This window comes from Balaenoptera acutorostrata, chromosome 3 (genome assembly GCF_949987535.1).
Source record: "Balaenoptera acutorostrata chromosome 3, mBalAcu1.1, whole genome shotgun sequence".
Taxonomy (NCBI): domain Eukaryota; kingdom Metazoa; phylum Chordata; class Mammalia; order Artiodactyla; family Balaenopteridae; genus Balaenoptera; species Balaenoptera acutorostrata.
Window position 1 is genome coordinate 93824656 of NC_080066.1, and position 20681 is coordinate 93845336.

The 20681-nt window shown below is 44.6% G+C and overlaps 2 protein-coding genes across 3 annotated transcripts in view; one reads left to right on the forward strand and one right to left on the reverse strand.

Moving 5' to 3' along the window:
- Window positions 1-17188, forward strand: part of TP53BP1 (tumor protein p53 binding protein 1) — a 74374-nt gene extending 57186 nt beyond the window's left edge. The window contains exons 20-28 of the mRNA XM_007196003.2: window positions 396-545; window positions 841-1271; window positions 5307-5498; window positions 5918-6133; window positions 7739-7954; window positions 14952-15046; window positions 15583-15782; window positions 16294-16439; window positions 16834-17188. Coding sequence (XP_007196065.2) covers window positions 396-545; window positions 841-1271; window positions 5307-5498; window positions 5918-6133; window positions 7739-7954; window positions 14952-15046; window positions 15583-15782; window positions 16294-16439; window positions 16834-17021 — 1834 coding nt within the window. The 3' untranslated portion in view covers window positions 17022-17188. The remainder of the gene's footprint in view (window positions 1-395; window positions 546-840; window positions 1272-5306; window positions 5499-5917; window positions 6134-7738; window positions 7955-14951; window positions 15047-15582; window positions 15783-16293; window positions 16440-16833) is intronic.
- Window positions 14926-20681, reverse strand: part of TUBGCP4 (tubulin gamma complex component 4) — a 56683-nt gene continuing 50927 nt past the window's right edge. Inside the window, exons 16-19 of one of the 2 annotated variants that reach the window (XR_009007502.1) lie at window positions 20327-20443; window positions 19562-19701; window positions 18476-18951; window positions 14926-17298 (exon numbers count right to left, since the gene is read on the reverse strand). Coding sequence is in view for 1 of the 2 variants with exons in the window: in XM_057543031.1 (XP_057399014.1) it covers window positions 18939-18951; window positions 19562-19701; window positions 20327-20443 (270 nt within the window). In the remaining variant the exon portion in view is untranslated. Of the gene's footprint in view, window positions 17299-17891; window positions 18952-19561; window positions 19702-20326; window positions 20444-20681 lie in introns of those variants that run through there. The other variant, XM_057543031.1, reaches the window with a different exon arrangement.

Here is a 20681-nt window from a genome sequence, read left to right on the forward strand (position 1 = left end):
CATTTTCTGCAGCCTGTGAGTGTTTTGGTTGGGAGTACAGAAAGTTTGGGGTAGCGGCCCCAGCTTGACACATTCCCTAGCTTTTTGTTTTCCTCTACAGGTATCCAGACCCTGAAGTACAAGAGAAGGCAGGGCACAAATGGATGTGCTGTCTTTGAGGGCAGCAGTAGGAAGCTTTGTCAGGAGGGAATAGACTTGCATATAGAAGGATGCCCTTTACTTGTTATCCTGTACTCCTGCTCCCAGCTATTGGGTGGTGGGTGTGTGGACCAGCTTCCTGCTGCCCTGAAGGCTCAGCACATGTTGGCCTGGCATGTAGTCTGAGGACCAAGGGGAGACTGTGAAGAAGGATCCAGTAGCAGGTGCTATCAGACTAACCTGTCTTCATTCTCTAGTCCTAGAAAAGGGGTCAGTCAGACAGGGACGCCAGTGTGTGAGGAGGATGGTGATGCGGGCCTTGGCATCAGACAGGGAGGGAAGGCTCCCGTCACGCCTCGTGGGCGCGGGCGAAGGGGCCGCCCGCCTTCTCGGACCACTGGAACCAGGTACCCGGGTAGTGTGAGACACACTCAGTCTATGACTTGTTCAGGAAAAAAGGGAGTAGAGAGAAGAGAGGGGAGTAGAGAGTATGTGGGGTGTCAGGAGGGAGAAGAGGGGCCCACACTGACCGGGGAGTGGGCAGGGTTCAGAGTGAGGCTGCTGAGACACCAGGCTTCTGCCTGTGATGGGTTAGCAAAGAATGGGCTGGAGACCCATGGACAAAGGAGTGGGAAAATTGGTAGGTAAGTACTGCTCTCTGCTTATTCTCACTGCCTTCTCCTTTCTCTTATCTCTCTTTAGGGAAACAGCTGTGCCTGGCCCCTTGGGCATAGAGGACATTTCACCCAGCATGTCGCCAGACGATAAATCCTTCACCCGTACCGTGCCCCGCGTGCCAGACTCCACCAGACGAGCAGACATGGGTGCTGGTGCTTTGCGTCGAAGCGACTCTCCAGAGATTCCTTTCCAGACTGCTGCTGGCCCTTCTGATGGCTTAGATGCCTCCTCTCCAGGGAACAGCTTTGTAGGGCTCCGTGTTGTAGCCAAGTGGTCATCCAATGGCTATTTTTACTCTGGAAAAATCACGCGAGATGTTGGAGCTGGGAAGTATAAATTGCTCTTTGATGATGGGTATGAGTGTGATGTGTTGGGCAAAGACATTCTGCTGTGTGACCCCATCCCACTGGATACAGAAGTGACAGCCCTTTCGGAGGATGAGTATTTCAGTGCAGGTAATAAAAGAGGCAAGACCTCTCTTAATACCTCTCCAATCCTCCAATACCAACAGAGTTCACTGCAGCCTGAGTAGTTTTCTGTGTTCTCTAAAGTCAAATTTCATTCCTAACACTGGTTCCTCTCACCCCTGGCTTTTTTGTTCTTCTTTATTGCTTGTTTATTTTTGAATAAACTTCCTATTTTGGAAAAATTTTATATATACAGAAAAGTTGCAAAGTACAGAGTATTAATAGTATATAGAGTTCCCATGAAGCCCTCACACAGCTTTCCCCTTTCCCTGTTGTTAACATTTTATGTTAGCATGGTACGTGTGTCAAAACTAAGAAAACTACCTTGGCTCATTACTGTTAACTAAATTCCCGACTTTTTTGGATTTCACCAGCTTTTCCATGTCCTTTTTCTGTCCCAGGATCCAATCCAGGATTACTGTATTGCATTTAGTCCTCATGTGTCTTCTTACTGTCTTTTTTTTAAAATAAATTTATTTATTTTATTTATTTATTTTTGGCTGCGTTGGGTCTTCGTTGCTGTGCACGGGCTTTCTCTAGTTGCGGCGAGTGGGAGCTACTCTTTATTGCGGTGCGCGGGCTTCTCATTGCGGTGGCTTCTCGTTGTTGACCACGGGCTCTAGATGCACGGGCTTCAGTACTTGTGGCACGTGGGTTCAGTAGTTGTGGCTCGTGGGCTCAGTAGTTGTGGCTAGCGGGCTCTAGAGCACAGGCTCAGTAGTTGTGGCACACAGGCTTTGTTGCTCCGTGGCATGTGAGATCTTCCCGGACCAGGGCTCGAACCCGTGTCCCCTGCATTGGCAGGCGGATTCTTAACCACTGCACCACCAGGGAAGCTCCCTCATGTGTCTTTTGTTCTCTGATCTGTAACAATTTCTGAATCTTTTCTTGTTTTTCATGACCTTGACAGTTTTGAGGAGTACTGGTCAGGTATTTTTTTTTTTTTTTTTTTTTAAAGATTAGTTTAGTTTTGTTTTTTTTTTTAATACTTTATTTATTTATTTTATTTATTTATTTATGACTGTGTTGGGTCTCAGTTTTCATGTGAGGGCTTTCTCTAGTTGCGGCAAGTGGGGGCCACTCTTCATCGCGGTGCGGGGGCCGCTCTTCATCGCGGGGCACGGGCCTTTCACTATCGCGGCCCCTCCCGTTGCGGGGCACAGGCTCCAGACGCGCAGGCTCAGTAGTTGTGGCTCACGGGCCCAGTTGCTCCGTAGCATGTGGGATCTTCCCAGACCAGGGCTCGAACCCGTGTCCCCTGCATTGGCAGGCAGATTCTCAACCACTGCACCACCAGGGAAGCCCATGGTCAGGTATTTTTTGAATGTCCTTCAGTTTGGGTTTGTCTCATGTTTTCTCTTGATTAGATTGGCGTTATGGGTTTTTGAAAAGAATGCTGCAGAAGTGAAGTGCCTTTCTCAACACATTGTATGTGGGAGGGGAGTATGTGACATCCAAAGGGCATCTCTGCTGATATTAACCATCATCGGTGAAGGTGGTGTTTGCCAAGTTTCTCCATTGTAAAGTTAGTGTTTTTCCCTTTCCATTTTCTATTCTTTCACCACTGACTTGTAAACTTACTACCTTTCTTGATGGGAACCTTAGGTAGGTGAGTGTGGCAAATATATTGAGATATTTTTGCTTAGGAGGAGGTTGTTAGTGCTGTGTTTGTATGTCTGCACACCCACCACTTACTCTCTGGTTTGGAAAAATGGTGCCTTTTTTTTTTTTTTTTTTTAAACCGGTACAGTTCCCTGTACTGGTGATGGTGAGAGATTTCTGTCTGTTATGACTGTTTCACGTGCCCATTCTTTGAATATATTGCCTCTTTTCTGTGAGGTAATTTGGGAATACATGTTTGCATTGAGTTTACCATTTAAAAACATCCTTTTTCTGGGGGATTTTTTGGAACAAGGATTGGTATATAATGGGCAAAAATGCCTCTATTGAAGTCTCTTCAGACTTTCTCGTGATTTGGACTCCTGAGTAGTGGCTGCTTGCCCCTTTATTTCATTGTTATATGGGCCACTTCACCTTCTAGTTCTGGATAACACTTAGCTCCATGTAGCATCAGTTAGTAGCACATGGATTGAGATCTTTTATGACCTGTGACTTACATAGTTTGTATCAAATGCATTTGTTCCTCTCTCCGATGTAAAGCCTCTCTTGGAGGTCCACATTAGGCCCTCTTTTTTTAAATTTATTTATTTATTTATTTTTGGCTGTGCTGGATCTTCGGTTCGTGCGAGGGCTTTCTCTAGTTGCGGCAAGTGGGGGCCACTCTTCATCGCGGTGCGGGGACCGCTCTTCATCGCGGTGCGCGGGCCTTTCACTATCGCGGCCCCTCCCGTTGCGGGGCACAGGCTCCAAACGCGCAGGCTCAGCAGCTGTGGCTCACGGGCCCAGCTGCTCCGTGGCATGTGGGATCTTCCCAGACCAGGGCTCGAACCCGTGTCTCCCGCATTAGCAGGCAGATTCTCAACCACTGCGCCACCAGGGAAGCCCCACATTAGGCCCTCTTAAGAGAGAGGCAGTTCTCTATCCTGAGTGAATTATGGCATACAGGGGAGGGGATTCTGTTTCCCATTTATTGAGGCTGTCTGCTAATGTTAACGCTAGACTGCTTCTAGTTCTAGTAGCTCGTCATTATTGTGAAGTGTATTGTTGGCCTTGGGCTTCTTTGTGCTCTTGAGGGGTCTTTTTGATTTAGAGATTTAAGCCAGGAGATGAACAAGCAAGGGGAAAGAGAGTAATTCTGTGGCATAGGTTAAGGGAGAGAACCAAGGCCTGCTTTCTCCTCTATCTTTTTTTTTCCCTTGGTGCATGCTCTGGGTTTCTTTTAGCCCTTCATTTAAGCACAGGCTAATGGGAGAGAACAAATGAACCCTTCTGTTCATAGGAATGAGAAAGTATTCACATTAGTGCCCTGTTTTTATATCATATGTGTGTTGCATTTATGTTTATATTTATATATGTATCTTTTTCATAGGATTGGAAATGGGTCTTGCCCAAGATCACACAGCTTGGTGGTAGCAGAATTAGGCCTAGGCTCAGGTCTCCTGAATTCCAGCCCAGTTTCCTTTTTTTTTTTTTTTTTGGCAATGAAAGGATTTTTCTTTTTTATTTATTTATTTATTTATTTTTATATTTATTTTTGGCTGTGTTGGGTCTTCGGTTCGTGTGAGGGCTTTCTCCAGTTGCGGCAAGCGGGGACCGCTCTTCATCGCGGTGCGCGGGCCTTTCTCTATCGCGGCCCCTCCCGTTGCGGGGCACAGGCTCCAGACGCGCAGGCTCAGCAATTGTGGCTCACGGGCCCAGCTGCTCCGCGGCATGTGGGATCTTCCCAGACCAGGGCTCGAACCCGTGTCCCCTGCATTAGCAGGCAGATTCTCAACCACTGCGCCACCAGGGAAGCCCCCAGTTTCCTTTTATACCCCACATCATGTTCCTTCTAATCTAGAGGCCTTATCTTGAGGTTCTGAATCAGAACAAGAGCAGAGAAGTAGATAATAAGGAGGGAAGATTAGGGAGGAGAGGCAGGATTTATTTTTTTCCTTTCTCTGCTCTGTATCTCTGTTTTGATTTTGCTACACAGACACATGCTCTCTCTCTTTGAATGATGTCATCTTTCATCTACAACTTAACTCAAGAATTATCACCCAGCCTCCAAAGAAACCAAGAAGGAAAGGTTTAGTAAAGTTGTAATGGGACTGTTTAACAAACCACATGCCATTTCACTTCAAGAACCATTTGAACCGCTAACAACCCGCAAAGGCTGGCTTTAGGAAGCTTTATTTTATAACTAAAGGGCTCCTTCTGCTGAGAAACTTCACGTTCCAGTCCCTGGGTGGTGTCTACATGTACCCTAAGTGGTGGCGGTGTCTGGGATTGACAGCCAGGGTTCTGTTCAGCCCTCACTGCAGTCCTCTGTTGTACCTGCTCTAATTCCCTGACTCAGGCCTGCTCTGAGTGGATGCTGAGCAGCCTAAACAGCGAGCTGCTTTTCTGTTTTCTTCTACCCAGGAGTGGTGAAAGGGCATAGGAAGGAGTCTGGAGAGCTGTACTACAGCATTGAAAAAGAAGGCCAGAGGAAGTGGTATAAGCGAATGGCTGTCATCTTGTCCTTGGAGCAAGGAAACAGACTGAGAGAGCAGTACGGCCTAGGCCCATATGAGGCAGTGACGCCCCTCACCAAGGCAGCAGATATCAGCTTAGGTAAGACCCTTGCTTCCTGAACAACTAACTGCCTCTGGACCCTGGCCTGCTTGTGGTAGGAGGAGTGGCTTTTAGAGCAGTCAGTAATGCTTCCCTGAAACTTATCATTCCTCTGTCGTTTATGAGATGGTAATGGGCCAGTTTTTTTGGAGCCACTGCATAGCTCTATTTTCTTGCCAGGACCAAATAGTAAGTCCTCAGATTTTTTTTGGCCTCCCCAGTTCTATAAGGGACCCAGCACATTTTAGTCATGGCAGAGTCTGAAACAGAAAATATGGTGGCCTTAAAAGAGGCTTCCTGCCCCCATGGGAGGTGGGGGAAAGGGTGTGGCGGTCTCTGAATCAGGCTGTGCCCAGCTTCTTGGCGTTCAGGGCCTCAGACCATGGGAGTTGACTCACCTTCGGCTTATCCTCCCATAGACAACTTGGTGGAAGGGAAACGGAAGCGGCGAAGTAACATCAGCTCCCCCGCCACCCCCACTGCCTCCAGCAGCAGCAGTACAACCCCTACCCGAAAGATCACAGAAAGCCCTCGTGCCTCCACCGGAGTTCCCTCAGGCAAAAGAAAACTTCCCACTTCTGAGGAGGAACGGTCCCCTGCCAAGCGAGGCCGGAAATCTGCCACTGTGAAACCTGGTGAGTGCTCCCTTTTGCCTCGTTCTCCCTCGGACCACAGCGAATGCAGGGTCAGCTGCTGCAGAGACGGAGCCCGATACACGCAATGGCTGCTCCGTCCCGGTTACACAGCTGGAGTCCTGCATAAGCCTCCGTCTCCTAGCAGAGTCCAGTCGGGTAGATAGGAAGCCGGGTCTTGATTGGCAACATCCACTGACCCCTGTGTTGGTTCTAGGAGGGAGAGGAAATGTAATGCATTTTGAGCAGATTCAAAATAGGTGAAATTTTTCTTAGACCTCTTCCTTTTCCTGGGACCATCTTCCTCCGGAAGCTCCGCTCCCCTCTCCCTTGTGCTCAGGGCCCTTTGGCTTTCCCAGATGTCCTATTGAAAGCCAGTACCTTGGCTTGTATCTCCCCTCTCCCTACCTACCCCCAAATAACCCCTTTCTAGTCCCTCAAGTCATATTAATAGAGGAGTTCAATCCATTTATTGTTTACTGGGTCTCTAGTGTGACCCAGGCCCAGCCACTGTGGCTTCTGGAGACACAGAGGTAAAGTCCTCAGAGTCTGCCCCAAGGGCGCTTTCTGAGTCTCACAAACTGAGGAAGTTCATTGGTTGTTACATCATCCTGGCACCAGAGCTGCTTTTGTTTCCTGTGTATTTGAGTTGTGTCATCTCCATATCTATCTAACGCCTCTGCTGTGTTTCAGGGTATGTGAGGCATGGAATTAAGTGCGTCATACATCCTACCTCATATAATCCCTATGAGGTATAGGTGCTAGAATTCATTTTCTAGTTGAAGAATCTGAGGCACAGAAAAGTTGGCTAACTTTCCCAAGGTGACACGGTAATCCAGAATTCAGACTCAGGCAGTCTGACTTTGAAGTCCAGGCTTATACATGCTACATCAGACTATTCTCTTGCTGCTGGTTTTATTTTAGGGAGGCATGACCTGTCTGTCATCTTAGCCTCCTAATGAGCCTACGATTCAGCTTCTCCAAGTCAGGTATTTGTTTTCTTCTCGAGGATTTATTGGGGCACTCCGAGCATGGGTGTTCTGGACTGGCTGATTCACTTACCTACTCCCCGGTGTTGGAAACTGGGGCAGTTGAAGCAGGCTGTTTTGATATTGTTCCATCAACATGTAAAAACACTTTATTACAAAGTTCTGTGCACTGTTCTGGTGAGGGTCAGGGATCGGGTGGGAGTATCTGCTGGGGACATTTCTTGGTGAACCCACTTTTTCAAAGGCTGCTTCAAGATATCACATATCCTGGGGAAATCAGGGCACTGGGCAGAGAAAGTGGGCTGAAGATTTCCAAACATTTTTCACTTTTACTTTATCTTTGTATTAGAATCACCTTTTCTGCAGATGACCTCAGAAGTATTTGGTTTGGCTGTATAAAAGCAATACTAGTTGATTTTCACTTATGAAAATAATGTATACATTGTCATGACTGTAAAACTTAAATACATAGAACTTTTCTGCACTGCAAACTTGTTCCTAGGTCGTTGGCTATAGGATTGGTCTTTGGCTTATAGCTCAAAAAAGTTCATCAGGACACTGCCTGCGCATCCCATCGTGCCCAGGAATGGTCTGTACCCTGTGCCTCTGTCCTTCCCAGGTGCAGTGGGGGCAGGAGAGTTTGTGAGCCCCTGTGAGAGTGGAGACAACATGGGTGAACCCTCTGCCCTGGAAGAGCAGAGAGGGCCTCTGCCCCTGAACAAGACCTTGTTTCTGGGCTATGCCTTCCTCCTCACCATGGCCACAACAAGTGACAAGTTGGCTAGCCGCTCCAAATTGCCAGATGGTCCTACAGGAAGCAGCGAGGAAGAGGAGGGTAAGGCCCTAAGAAGCCCTGGGGGCTCTAACACGTGTACTTCCTTCCTTTCCATTCACTTTATGAACCATCTGTAGAGGAGGAAGGCCAAGTGGCAATTGGAATCATGGTCAGGGAAAATTAATTTAACCCTGCTTCTTGGTTTATAGACTATTCTCACAGAATTCCTTTTAGTGATCAGTTCCTCAAAACAATCCTGTGAGGCAGATGGGAGATAGATGTTACCCATTTTATAGACGTGGAAACAAGCTTGGAGAGGTCAAATAATTGCTTTTTATCCACGATAATGGTAGACTTGGGACTTAGAACCCAGCGTTCACTTTACCTACTACAATCAATCATCCATGTCAGTCAGGTTTCTGAATGCCCTGCCATCCTTCCCATTTGTGTTCTAGGGGCTAGAGTGAAGTTCATTCTTTTGAGGTCTGTGTGTAAGACTGGGAATGTGAGGTACCCAGTGTCCCAGGGTGATTTCAGAGAAAGAGCCCCTAGGCCTTTTCAACTCTTGTGTTTCAACCTTAAACTAAACCTACACATTTCTATGTTGTCTGTTACTTAGGGTTTGAGTAGACTGCAATGGGGAGAGGTAGAAATTATTTGAACTGTCTAAAGAGTGTGTGATCTAGGAGAGAAAACTGGGCAGGTACAAATATACATTGTAATATAAGTGACTGACAGCAGTGCAGTACCCAAATGTGTCCGTAAAGACTAACAGTCCAAATGGAATGATGTTCTACAAGTTAGAGTTCTGACTAATGCTGAGTCTTGCAAGAGGGAATCGAATCAGGGAACATCGTTATCATAAAATAGCACCAACTGCAGATCTGTGATGGTTGGCGCTTCAGGTATGTGGATGATTTTCTTTTTTTTTCTTTTAAATTTATTTATTTTATTGTTTATTTTATTTTTGGCCGTGTTGGGTCTTCATTGCTGCGTGCGGGCTTTTCTCTAGTTGGGGAGAGGGGGGCCACTCTTTGCGGTGCACGGGCTTCTCATTGTGGTGGCTTCTCTTGTTGCAGAGCACGGGCTCTAGGTGCACGGGCTTCAGTAGTTGTGGCACACAGGCTCAGTAGTTGTGGCTTGCGGGCTCTAGAGTGCAGGCTCTGTAGTTGTGGTGCACGGGCTCAGTTGCTCTGCGGCATGTGGGAATCTTCCCAGACCAGGGCTCGAACCCGTGTCCCCTGCATTGGCATGCGGACTCTTAACCACTGCGCCACCAGGGAAGCCCCTGATTTTCTTAATTAACCAAAACTATATCTCACCAGCTACAGATACGTGGAGATCTGTTCAGGGACATGGGAAAGGTGGTCAGGGAGTTGCAGTTGAGGTTTATACTATCTGGAAGGTGCACAAACAGTTGTGAGTATTGAGGCTTTAGGGTGTGGGAGCAGGTGTAGAGTGGGGGGGGGGTTTCAAGATTAAGTGTGGATCAGGCCTAGTTTGTCAGACAGAATTCAGATAGGTACAGTGGGAATTGAGGTGTGTGAGGAGTTTCCTAGCCAAGAATGTAGTTTGACTTTGATCATAAGGGATTGGGAGTCCCTTGAGGATTCTGTGAAGAGGTGTGTCATGGTATCAAAACAGTGTTCGTGGTCTGGTTTTGCTTTCACAATATTGATGGACTCTAGTCTTTATTCTTCAACATACTCCTAGCCCTTTCCTAGACCAGGACTTCACAAAGCAGCTCTATAGATGTTTTTTTTTTTTTTTTGCTTTTTTCAAAATGCTTATTTTTTTTTTTAAACATCTTTATTGAAGTATAATTGCTTCACAATGGTGTGTTAGTTTCTGCTTTATAACAAAGTGAATCAGCTACACATATACACACATTCCCATATCTCCTCCCTCCCGCATCTCCCTCCCTCCCACCCTCCCCATCCCACGCCCCCAGGAGGTCACAAAGCACCGAGCTGATCTCCCTGTGCTATGTGGCTGCTTCCCACTAGCTATCTATTTTACATTTGGTAGTGTATATATGTCCATGACACTCTCTCACCCTGTCACATCTCACCCCTCCCCCTCCCCATATCCTCAAGTCCATTCTTTAGTAGGTCTGTGTCTTTATTCCCATCTTGCCACTAGGTTCTTCATGACCTTTTTTTTTCCCCTTAGATTCCATATATATGTGTTAGCATACTGTATTTGTTTTTCTCTTTCTGACTTACTTCACTCTGTGTGACAGACTCTAACTCCATCCACCTCATTACAAATACCTCCATTTCATTTCTTTTTATGGCTGAGTAAATGGAATGGAATGGAGTACAATGGAATCATTGTATATATGTGCCACATCTTCTTTATCCATTCATCCGATGATGGACACTTATGTTGCTTCCATGTCCTGGCTATTGTAAATAGAGCTGCAATGAACATTTTGGTACATGACTCTTTTTGAATTATGGTTTTCTCAGGGTATATGCCCAGTAGTGGGATTGCTGGGTCGTATGGTAGTTCTATTTGTAGTTTTTTAAGGAACCTCCATACTGTTCTCCATAGTGGCTGTATCAATTTACATTCCCACCAACAGTGCAAGAGTGTTCCCTTTCCTCCACACCCTCTCCAGCATTTATTGTTTGTAGATTTTTTGATGATGGCCATTCTGACCGGTGTGAGATGATAACCTCATTGTAGTTTTGATTTGCATTTCTCTAATGATTAATGATGTTGAGCATTCTTTCATGTGTCTGTTGGCCATCTGTATATCTTCTTTGGAGAAATGTCTATTTAGGTCTTCTGCCCATTTTTGGATTGGGTTGTTTGTTTTTTTGTTATTGAGCTGCATGAGCTGCTTGTAAATCTTGGAGATTAATCCTTTGTCAGTTGCTTCATTTGCAAATATTTTCTCCCATTCTGAGGGTTGTCTTTTTGTCTTGTTTATGGTTTCCTTTGCTGTGCAAAAGCTTTGAAGTTTCATTAGGTCCCATTTGTTTATTTGTGTTTTTATTTCCATTTCTCTAGGAGCTGGGTCATAAAGGATCTTGCTGTGATGTATATCATAGAGTGTTCTGCCTATGTTTTCCTCTAAGAGTTTGATAGTGTCTGGCTTTACACTTAGGTCTTTAATCCATTTTTAATGAGGATCTTGAATCAGATGCGTATGTTTTTTTTTTTCTTTTTTTTTTTTTTTTTTTGATTGATTGATTGATTGATTTTGGCTGTGTTGGGTCTTCGTTTCTGTGCGAGGGCTTTCTCCAGTTGTGGCAAGCGGGGGCCACTCTTCATCGCGATGCGCGGGCCTCTCACCGCCGCGGCCTCTCTCGCCGCGGAGCACAGGCTCCAGACACGCAGGCTCAGCAGTTGTGGCTCACGGGCCCAGCCGCTCCGCGGCATGTGGGATCTTCCCAGGCCAGGGCTCGAACCCGTGTCCCCTGCATTAGCAGGCAGACTCTCAACCACTGCGCCACCAGGGAAGCCCTTTAATCCATTTTGAGTTTATTTTTGTGTATGGTGTCAGGGAGTGTTCTAATTTCATACTTTTACATGTACCTGTCCAATTTTCCCAGCACCACTTATTGAAGAGGCTGTCTTTTCTCCACTGTATATGCTTGCCTCCTTTATCAAAGATAAGGTGACCATATGTGCGTGGGTTTATCTCTGGGCTTTCTATCCTGTTCCATTGATCTATATTTCTGTTTCTGTGCCAGTACCAAACTGTCTTGATTACTGTAGCTTTGTAATATAGTCTGAAGTCAGGGAGCCTGATTCCTCCAGCTCCATTTTTCGTTCTCAAGATTGCTTTGGCTATTCGGGGTCTTTTGTGTTTCCATACAAATTGTGAAATTTTTTGTTCTAGTTCTGTGAAAACTGCCATTGGTAGTTTGATAGGGATTACATTGAATCTGTAGATTGCTTTGGGTAGTATAGTCATTTTCACAAAGTTGATTCTTCCAATCCAAGAACATAGTATATCTCTCCATCTGTTCGTATCATCTTTAATTTCTTTCATCAGTGTCTTATAGTTTTCTGCATACAGGTCTTTGTCTCCTTAGGTAGGTTTATTCCTAGGTATTTTATTCTTTTTGTTGCAATGTTAAATGGGAGTGTTTCCTTAATTTCTCTTTCAGATTTTTCATCATTAGTGTATAAGAATGCAAGAGATTTCCGTGCATTAATTTTGTATCCTGCTACTCTACCAAATTCATTGATTAGCTCTAGTAGTTTTCTGGTAGCAGTTTTAGGATTCTCTATGTATAGTATCATGTCATCTGCAAACAGTGACAGCTTTACTTCTTCTTTTCCGATTTGGATTCCTTTTATTTCTTTTTCTTCTCTGATTGCTGTGGCTAACACTTCCAAAACTATGTTGAATAATAGTGGTGAGAGTGGGCAACCTTGTCTTGTTCCTGATCTTAGTGGAAATGGTTTCAGCTTTTCACCATTGAGGACAATGTTGGCTGTGGGTTTGTCATATATGGCCTTTATTATGTTGAGGAAAGTTCCCTCTATGCCTACTTTCTGCAGGGCTTTTATCATAAATGGGTGTTGAATTTTGTCGAAAGCTTTCTCTGCATCTATTGATATGATCATGTGGTTTTTCTCCTTCAATTTGTTAATATGATGTATCACGTTGATTGATTTGCGTATATTGAAGAATCCTTGCATTCCTGGGATAAACCCCACTTGATCATGGTGTATGATCCTTTTAATGTGCTGTTGGATTCTGTTTGCTAGTATTTTGTTGAGGATTTTTGCATCTATGTTCATCAGTGACATTGGCCTGTAGTTTTCTTTCTTTGTGACATCTTTGTCTGGTTTTGGTATCAGGGTGATGGTGGCCTCTCTATAGATGTTTTATTTGTTGATCCATACAGCATGTATAAGAAAGCTGGCTTTGGTATGAAATGCAGACTGTCAAATTCCTTAAAAATCTGTGAGCCTGTGTGAGATTTAATAAACCTGAGAATCCCCTCCATTCCCCTTTGCAGATATATCAAATGTTTTTAGTCCCATTCTTGTAACCATGAGTGAGGGGAGGTAGGTTTTGTCTAAATGAGGAGGAATTTGGACAGTTTTTTAGAGGGATCTCCATGTTTCTTATGGAAAGTGTGGTTATGGTGAATATGTCTGCTTTATGTTGCTCCTTCATCCTTAGACATTGCCCCAACAGTACCAAAATCCTTTGATATTTTTGGTATTTGAGAATGTTTAAAGGTTCCTCTATCTCAAGAAGCCCGAGACGTTTGTATTAGAACGGTCCTCCACAGAATTACAGTTTTTAAGAAACTATGTGGTATATCTTGCAGATAAATGGGAATCTCTTTTATTTGTATCAGGAGCTCAGTAAAATATTTGGATCAATCTTGTGAGACCCATTTCGTGACAAGTTAAGAATATGGCACCTAGTCTCGTTAGGTGGCCCACCATCAGGGACCCGTCAGCCACAGGGATGGACGCCAGAGTTAGGTTTTAGTACCTTCATCCTTGATTTAGATGATGGAATTAAAAACCTGTTCATTTTAGCCTCTGGTTGGCAGGGCCACTCATGAAGTCAAAAGTAAAGAAAATTCAATCCAAACTAACTGAGAAAAATTAGAGAAAGGGACTGCCTAGACAGGGTAATATTTGATTACACAAATGCAGGAAATATAGATGGGGATTAAAATCTAAACAGGTTGGGACTAGAAACGGTCCTGGATTAAGTTAGACATAAAATAGAAGTCTTGAGACAAATAAAGGAGCTGTGCGGGGCCTTGGCAGTGACTCAGCGGTAGAGTGCTGGTACTGAAAATTGTGGCATAATATATTGATATGGGCCGAGGATGCCACGGCAAAACTGAGAAATAGTCTTGCTGTATTCTGAGTTTCTTATAACCATTTAGAGTTTCCAGTTTGAGCTTTTATTTAGAGAAGAATGTGGAGGATGCTGAGTCAAGAAAAGAGCAATGAACGTGAAGAGGCTGGCCAGTCAGACCTAAACAGAGGCCTGAGTTTGGGGGCATCAGCACTGCCTGAGCAGCTCCAGCAGCAGGGAGGGCACCAGAGAGCAGGGCGCTGGGCAGTCTCCTCTGGGGGTCTGCTCCAGCAGGTTTTACTACCGGTATGAGGGGGAAGGGAGTGGTCCTGGCACTGCACTTTTATACATTTGGTTGGGTTTTTTATTGGTGATAAGTTCATTAGAGCTTAATTTCTCCAACTTCCTAATTAAATAAAATCTCTCTTTTTTTAAATGTGTTATTTATATATGAGAGGAGCAGCTGATGAGAAAACAAGCTCAAATTAGATATTGGTCAAAAGAAGCAATTTCTAATTGCCTAGGGTCATTACAGCTTCAGCCTCATCTCTCATAACTTCTACTTCACCCTCAAGACTATAGAGCAGTCATTGATGTTCAGCGTCCTGAGGTACTTCAACACCATCAAAGGTAGATAGTTTTCAATAAAAGGTTGAATCAGGATTTTCTGGCTAACGTTCACTTTAATTAGTTGAATTTTAGAAACCCTATTTTCTTTGAGCATTTTGGTTTATCAAAGATTTAGTGTATAAGGGGGTAAAATGCTGATGAAGGGAAAATTTGAAGGCTTTATTATAAAAAGTGTTCATCAGTCATTCTTCATCTCCACAGAAGGCAGGATTAGAGGAAATAGGCTTAGTTTGCAGAAGGAGAGATTTAGGGTAGATATAAGGAGGAACTTCCTGATGGTAAGGGTTACTCAAGTTGGAGTACAGCACTGTGGGAAGTGGGTGCTGGTCCATCCCTGTGCACAGTCCCATGACTCATTCTTAGTGTAGAAACCTTTGATGTTTTCAGATGTAGGACCTGCCTCCATTTCTCATCTTCCCCCACCCCTCCTGCTCTTTCCCTTCTTTGGCAGCATTTTATAGGCCTCAAGACAGATCTCTTTCTGACCCATGGGGAAGCCCTTCACCTGTGTCTTTGGGATACACTGCTGTGGAGACAGCTGGGGAGTAGAAAAGGGGGCAGTAAGAAGCAGGCATAAAGTAGCAAATAAAAAACCAGCTGGTAGTAACTATTATCGTGGTTATGTCTCTTTAATAGAATTTTTAGAAATTCCTCCTTTCAACAAGCAATACACAGAATCCCAGCTTCGAGCAGGAGCTGGCTATATTCTCGAAGACTTCAATGAAGCCCAGGTGAGGAGTTTCTTTGTGTAGATTCCCAAAGGGGCAGTGATGAGAAGAGTCCACTTGCTGTACCGAGAAGAAGGCTGATAGGGGCCGGGGACAATGGATACAGTCGCTAGAGATTTCAGGAACTGGGAAACTGCCAAAACATTGTTGCATGAAACAGAATTTTTACTGTGTACAAGGAAGAGAAGTTAGAACCTTGGGTTACTTAATAGCTGTGGTTCTGTTGCTGGGACAAAAGCAGATTAAAATTGGTGTTTAATAGCAATCCCTATTACAGTGTTGGCTAAATACTTGGGGTTTGGTTGTCCCTTGAGGATTTAGGCCCCTAGAAAGCTGCAGGTGAGGCAGGGAGATTATCTAGGGAAGCTACTTGGGCTTTTTAGTGAGAGAAGAGGCCGTGGGCAGAAGGACAGACTCAGTCACATTTTGGATAGTATATGGAAGTGTTCAGATCTGTTCTCTATGACTCATTAAGGCTGCTATTCAGGGGCTTTCCCCAGAAGTCACTAGACCCATGGGTGCCGTTCCTTTTCTTCCAGTGTAATACAGCCTACCAGTGTCTCCTAATTGCGGATCAGCATTGTCGAACCCGGAAGTACTTCCTGTGCCTTGCCAGTGGGATTCCTTGTGTGTCTCATGTCTGGGTCCATGATAGTTGCCATGCCAACCAGCTCCAGAATTACCGCAATTATCTGCTGCCAGCTGGGTACAGCCTCGAGGAGCAAAGAATTCTGGATTGGTGAGTAGCTGAGAGCCCATCTAGAATGGCAGACAGGAAGACAGCAAGCTTCCAGAGGGGGAGAATCTAGGAGAGTAAATATTTCTAGAAACTAGAATGATCATAGGATAAATTACAGAATTTGAGTGGGTTTGAGATTATTTTAGCAGTTCATCTAGTTTGTTATCCTAGAGTATATTGGTTAGGGACCTTTTGAAAACGTGTGAGATTTTCACATAGATTCAATATTCTCAACTTGTTTTAAGCAACACGTTTAAAAATACAGGCTCAGGAGCATGATTTGGCTTATACTTGGCCTCAGGAAAAACATGGAAATCAGAAGGGGTAGATGAGAAGGTCAGGATCCCAGAAAAGACACATCATTCAGAGAAAGAGGGAAGCGGGGTGGGGGGGGGGGTGATACCCTAATGCAGGGCTATTGAAAGCAGTCAGCTGTACCTGCGTCCCTTTGCAGAAAGGCTGTCATTGGCTATTAATTATCTGTCGTGCTGTTTCTCTGACTCCTTCGTAGGCAACCCCGTGAAAACCCTTTCCAGAATCTGAAGGTACTCTTGGTATCAGACCAACAGCAGAACTTCCTGGAGCTCTGGTCTGAGATCCTCATGACTGGGGGGGCAGCCTCTGTGAAGCAGCACCATTCAAGTGCCCATAACAAAGGTACCTGGAAAGTGTGTGTGTGTTGTTATTGCTCCAAGGATGTCCATGACCCGTGGCACTTAGGCCTTGTGGTCTAAGTCTCAGTCCTGATAGGGTGACCTTACCCGTGTTTCTAAGAGAAGAAGAGTACCACCTTCAAGAGGTGAGCCAACATGAGTGACGCACCGGGCTGTTTATGGTCTCCTGGTGTCCACCGGTATACCTGCTAAACTCAAGGCCAGCGTATAGTGATTGTGACTTTTCACTTTTGGTTGTGATCAGTGCCACTGTGTTTGACATGAAGGGCTTTAGTTTGGGCAGAGCGGGATATACTGGTGAGAAGGCTCATCTATCTTTTTACTGGAGGGCTAAATTGAGTCTCCTTTCCTCACTCACCTTCCCCTGCTTCCTGCAGATATTGCTTTAGGGGTATTTGATGTGGTGGTGACGGACCCCTCGTGCCCAGCCTCGGTGCTGAAGTGTGCTGAAGCATTGCAGCTGCCTGTGGTGTCACAAGAGTGGGTGATCCAGTGCCTCATTGTTGGGCAGAGAATTGGATTCAAGCAGCATCCAAAATATAAACACGATTATGTTTCTCACTAAGGATACTCGGTCTTACCGGTTTTATTCCCTGGTGTTGTGGAGACTGTGTTTTAACCAGGTTTTAAATGTGTCTTGTGTGTAACCGGACTCCTTGCATGGATCTTGTATATACTTTTATTTGCTGGACTTTTATGATAAAATAAATGTTGAATCTCTGGTTGTAGTAACTGGGATTTCTTCATCCATTTCTTTGAGCTTAATCATCTCAACAAATAGCAAGACAAACATAGTACCTTCTCTGCAGTTTTCAATGGGCTTGTTCACTGTAGAAGGACAGCTAGCCAAGGAAAATAACAAGGAGTGAATTTTTTTAAAGTTTTCTGTGGTATCATTGTCAAAAGATTAACCTGGGCTGTCTAAAATTCAGCACTTTCAAAAACCTGATTTTACAGTAGGCCCAAATTTATAGTTGTGGCAGAAGTTGAGTGGGATTGGGCACAGCTCTTAGTTTTCTGGCAATGAAAAAAAAAAATCTCTCTTTAGAGTTGAGCTCACTAACAGCTGACCTGTGGGTACTGTACTCTCAGAGCCAAAAGGGAAAAGGACCAATTGTTGTGAAAGGGTGGTGACTATAAACTGGACGACTTGCTGCAAGGATAAACATGAGAAACAGTGATAACACTTGGAAATGTTTGTTAGAAGCTCTAGCCAGAGGTCCAAAATTTTATTACTGTTACTGTCACAGTTGGTGGAAGCTGTTCCTTCTGTACTCCTGGCATCATCCCTGTTGATGTCCTCTCATTCTCTGAAGTGGGCTTAAATATCTTTTTTTCTGCCAGATAGTAAATATTTTAGGCTTTGTGGGCCATTTGGTGTGCCACAACTACTCATCTTTGCTACGACAGCATGAAAGCAACTGTAGACAATAGGTAAGCAAATGAGTGTGACTGTGTCCCAGTAAAACTTTATTTACAAAAACAGGTGGCTGGCCATAGTTTGCTAACCTCTGCTCCAGAGGAAGCAGTGGAAGGGGTCATCTTTAGCTGGCAATTACAGGGAATAAGGGTGTATAGTATGTGGTGGAAGATGTAGAGATGAGGACCAGATTGAGTGGCTACACACTGAGGCCAGAATGCTGCATTCTTTTTCAGTTTGGAGGGGGTAATTCAATGAGTATTTTGGTTCACACTGATATGAGATTGATGGTTATCAGTGATGGTTGGGCCAGATTACTCCTGTGGTCCTTCTTAGATGGGATAATTAGACCTGCATCTTTCAGTATTCGAAATCTAACAACTTTTTTTCTTAAGGACCTTTTTTCTTTGTTAAAAAATACTTTGAATACATTGTCAATAGCCAGAATTATTACCCTCTTACCAATCTGAAATAATTGGAAGTTACTGGTAAAATTCTTCAGATTCACAGTTTTGAAGATCCTTAAGGATAGGAGACGCTCAGTTTTAATTTCTGAAAGAGGAAAGGAGGTCTCTGGGGTGTGGGGAAGCCTGTCTTACCTGGTGCCTTTCTTGCTCAGTGGTAACATCCAGAATTTGACTTATTAATAAATGTAATTCCTTTTTCACATGAGCCTTTAACGTTCTGATCTGTATAGCTTACTGCTGTGTCTCTCCCAGTTTGAACAGTACCTAGGCACATAAGTGCTCAGTAAACGAACATGAATGTTCTCAATGTAACAGATCCTGCATGGTCAGCAGAGGGAGGGCTGACGCCACAAGTCCTCCTTGGTGGATGAGTTAAGAACTCCCCTAAGGTGGGGCAGGTGCCCCTTCCACATGGGAAGGAGGGGGGAGGATTTGTATCCATGGATGTTCAATAACTGCTTCTAGGAGAAAAGGTAGAGCTTTTCCAGTAGCTGCAGACATACATACAGTGTCTGGCCAGAGAATGGGATGTTTGTTTTGAATCTTCTGTTACAACGCAGGTGATTGACTTACTTAGTTTGTGGACCAGAAATTCTCACATCCCGAAACTGCAAAAGAAAAAAAAGAGTTGCATCAAAATATCATGCTTTCCCAAGATTTTCTTCAAAGAAATATGAATCAGGGCAACCTGTGATCTAGACAATCTCATCTTAAAACTCTTCTTGCTAATAAAATCACTTAGGAGAAATCTGCTTGACATTTCAGAGAGAAAAAGCAGAATAATAAATTGCTTTTTTGAATGGGACAGACTTCTGAGAGAAGACATCTACCACTGAGTATCACTACTAGATTTTTAAAAAGTTTGGAGTGAGAAGGAGCAGTCCCTTCCTTTCAGAGGCAAAAGCTGGGGGGCAGGGAGGCTGGGGTGGGGGACACTAAGGCTGCACGGCCGGTTCGCGTCACGCTAGGGACTGACGCCCTGCCTCAGCGCCAGGAGTGTTGGTGCTTTACTCTGATGACGACTTTGACTGCAAAATAATCTTCACTGATGATCAGACACAGCCCTTTCTCTGCTGAGCCTTACTTTCCTTGTTTATAAAAGGAGGGTATTTGGACTAGATGATGGCTAAAGTCTCCTTCCAGCTCTGGAATTCTACAACTCATTACAAATCTCCACACACACAGTCCACTGAGTGCCCCAAAGGCGGCTGTTCCTACCTGCCCAGAGTGCCACCAGCCTGGGTGTAATATTTGTTATAATCTAGTCGTAACAGTAGTTGAGCCAAATCCGAGTTGATCTGATGATTGCGAACACTGGAGAGAATCTTGAATAGGAGTGAAGACTGGCGGCTAAAACCCTGCAGAGAGAAGGACTCAAGCTGTCATTCCTCTTAGACTTACCAGCTATCCATGTGGAGTGAGGGGGCAGGGGAGATTCCCTGGAAAAGTCTTGCTGAAAATTCTACAGTACCGACTGGCCTTTCCCATTCCCATTTCTGTTAGCTCCTAAAATGACTTCTTCATACCGAGTCCATAGAATGCATGACTTCCTATGAAAGTACTCTCATACTCAGTAGGAATTTAGCAGCCAGCTTCAAATTAATATATTCTGTTGTATACTGGGGTTGGGGAGAGCCTGTGTTTTCGTTACAGGCAGATAATTATAATCTCAGTGAAATAGAGGGTTAGTTCAAGGAAGTAAGGAGGTTGGATGTTAGAAAGTAAGAACAAAGCCAGTGCATATTTGGTGGGCTGAATAAACTATTCAGGGCTGAACTATATTTGAACGCTCGGGCAGCACATAATTATCTGCTTTAAAAACCGATACCAGCATTTTTTATCTTTGTATCTTATTATTTCTGTGTGTATGTATTGGGGAAATGTTTTAACTGACTCCGAGGAAAAGATCACGATTTCCCATCTACAAAACCACCCCTGTCCTTTGGACAGGGCTGCTTACTTCCAGTGGCCAGGCTGACTTACCTTCACCAGGATGCTCAGCTGGGCGGCCCCACGTTCATCCAGTGGGCCCAGGTTCTGACTGACCAGCGAGCAAAAGCTGTGGCAGAGATCTAAGATTTCATTCAGGCAGTGAAACACCTAGCCAGGAAACACAGTTGACATTAGGAGAAAAAGGAAGATACACCTGTGAAATTAAAGATTTGGGAAAATAAGAGCCAACCTATTCCCATTCTCCACATCTGACCTCAGGAGAGACAATGCAAGTCCTGCCAGCCCCTCAAAATGCAACGTGTAAAACACTCTTCCCTTCCAGGCAAAGACACTGTCATTCTTAGTCACCCTGCACGAAACCTCCACTCGAGCCACATTAAACTAG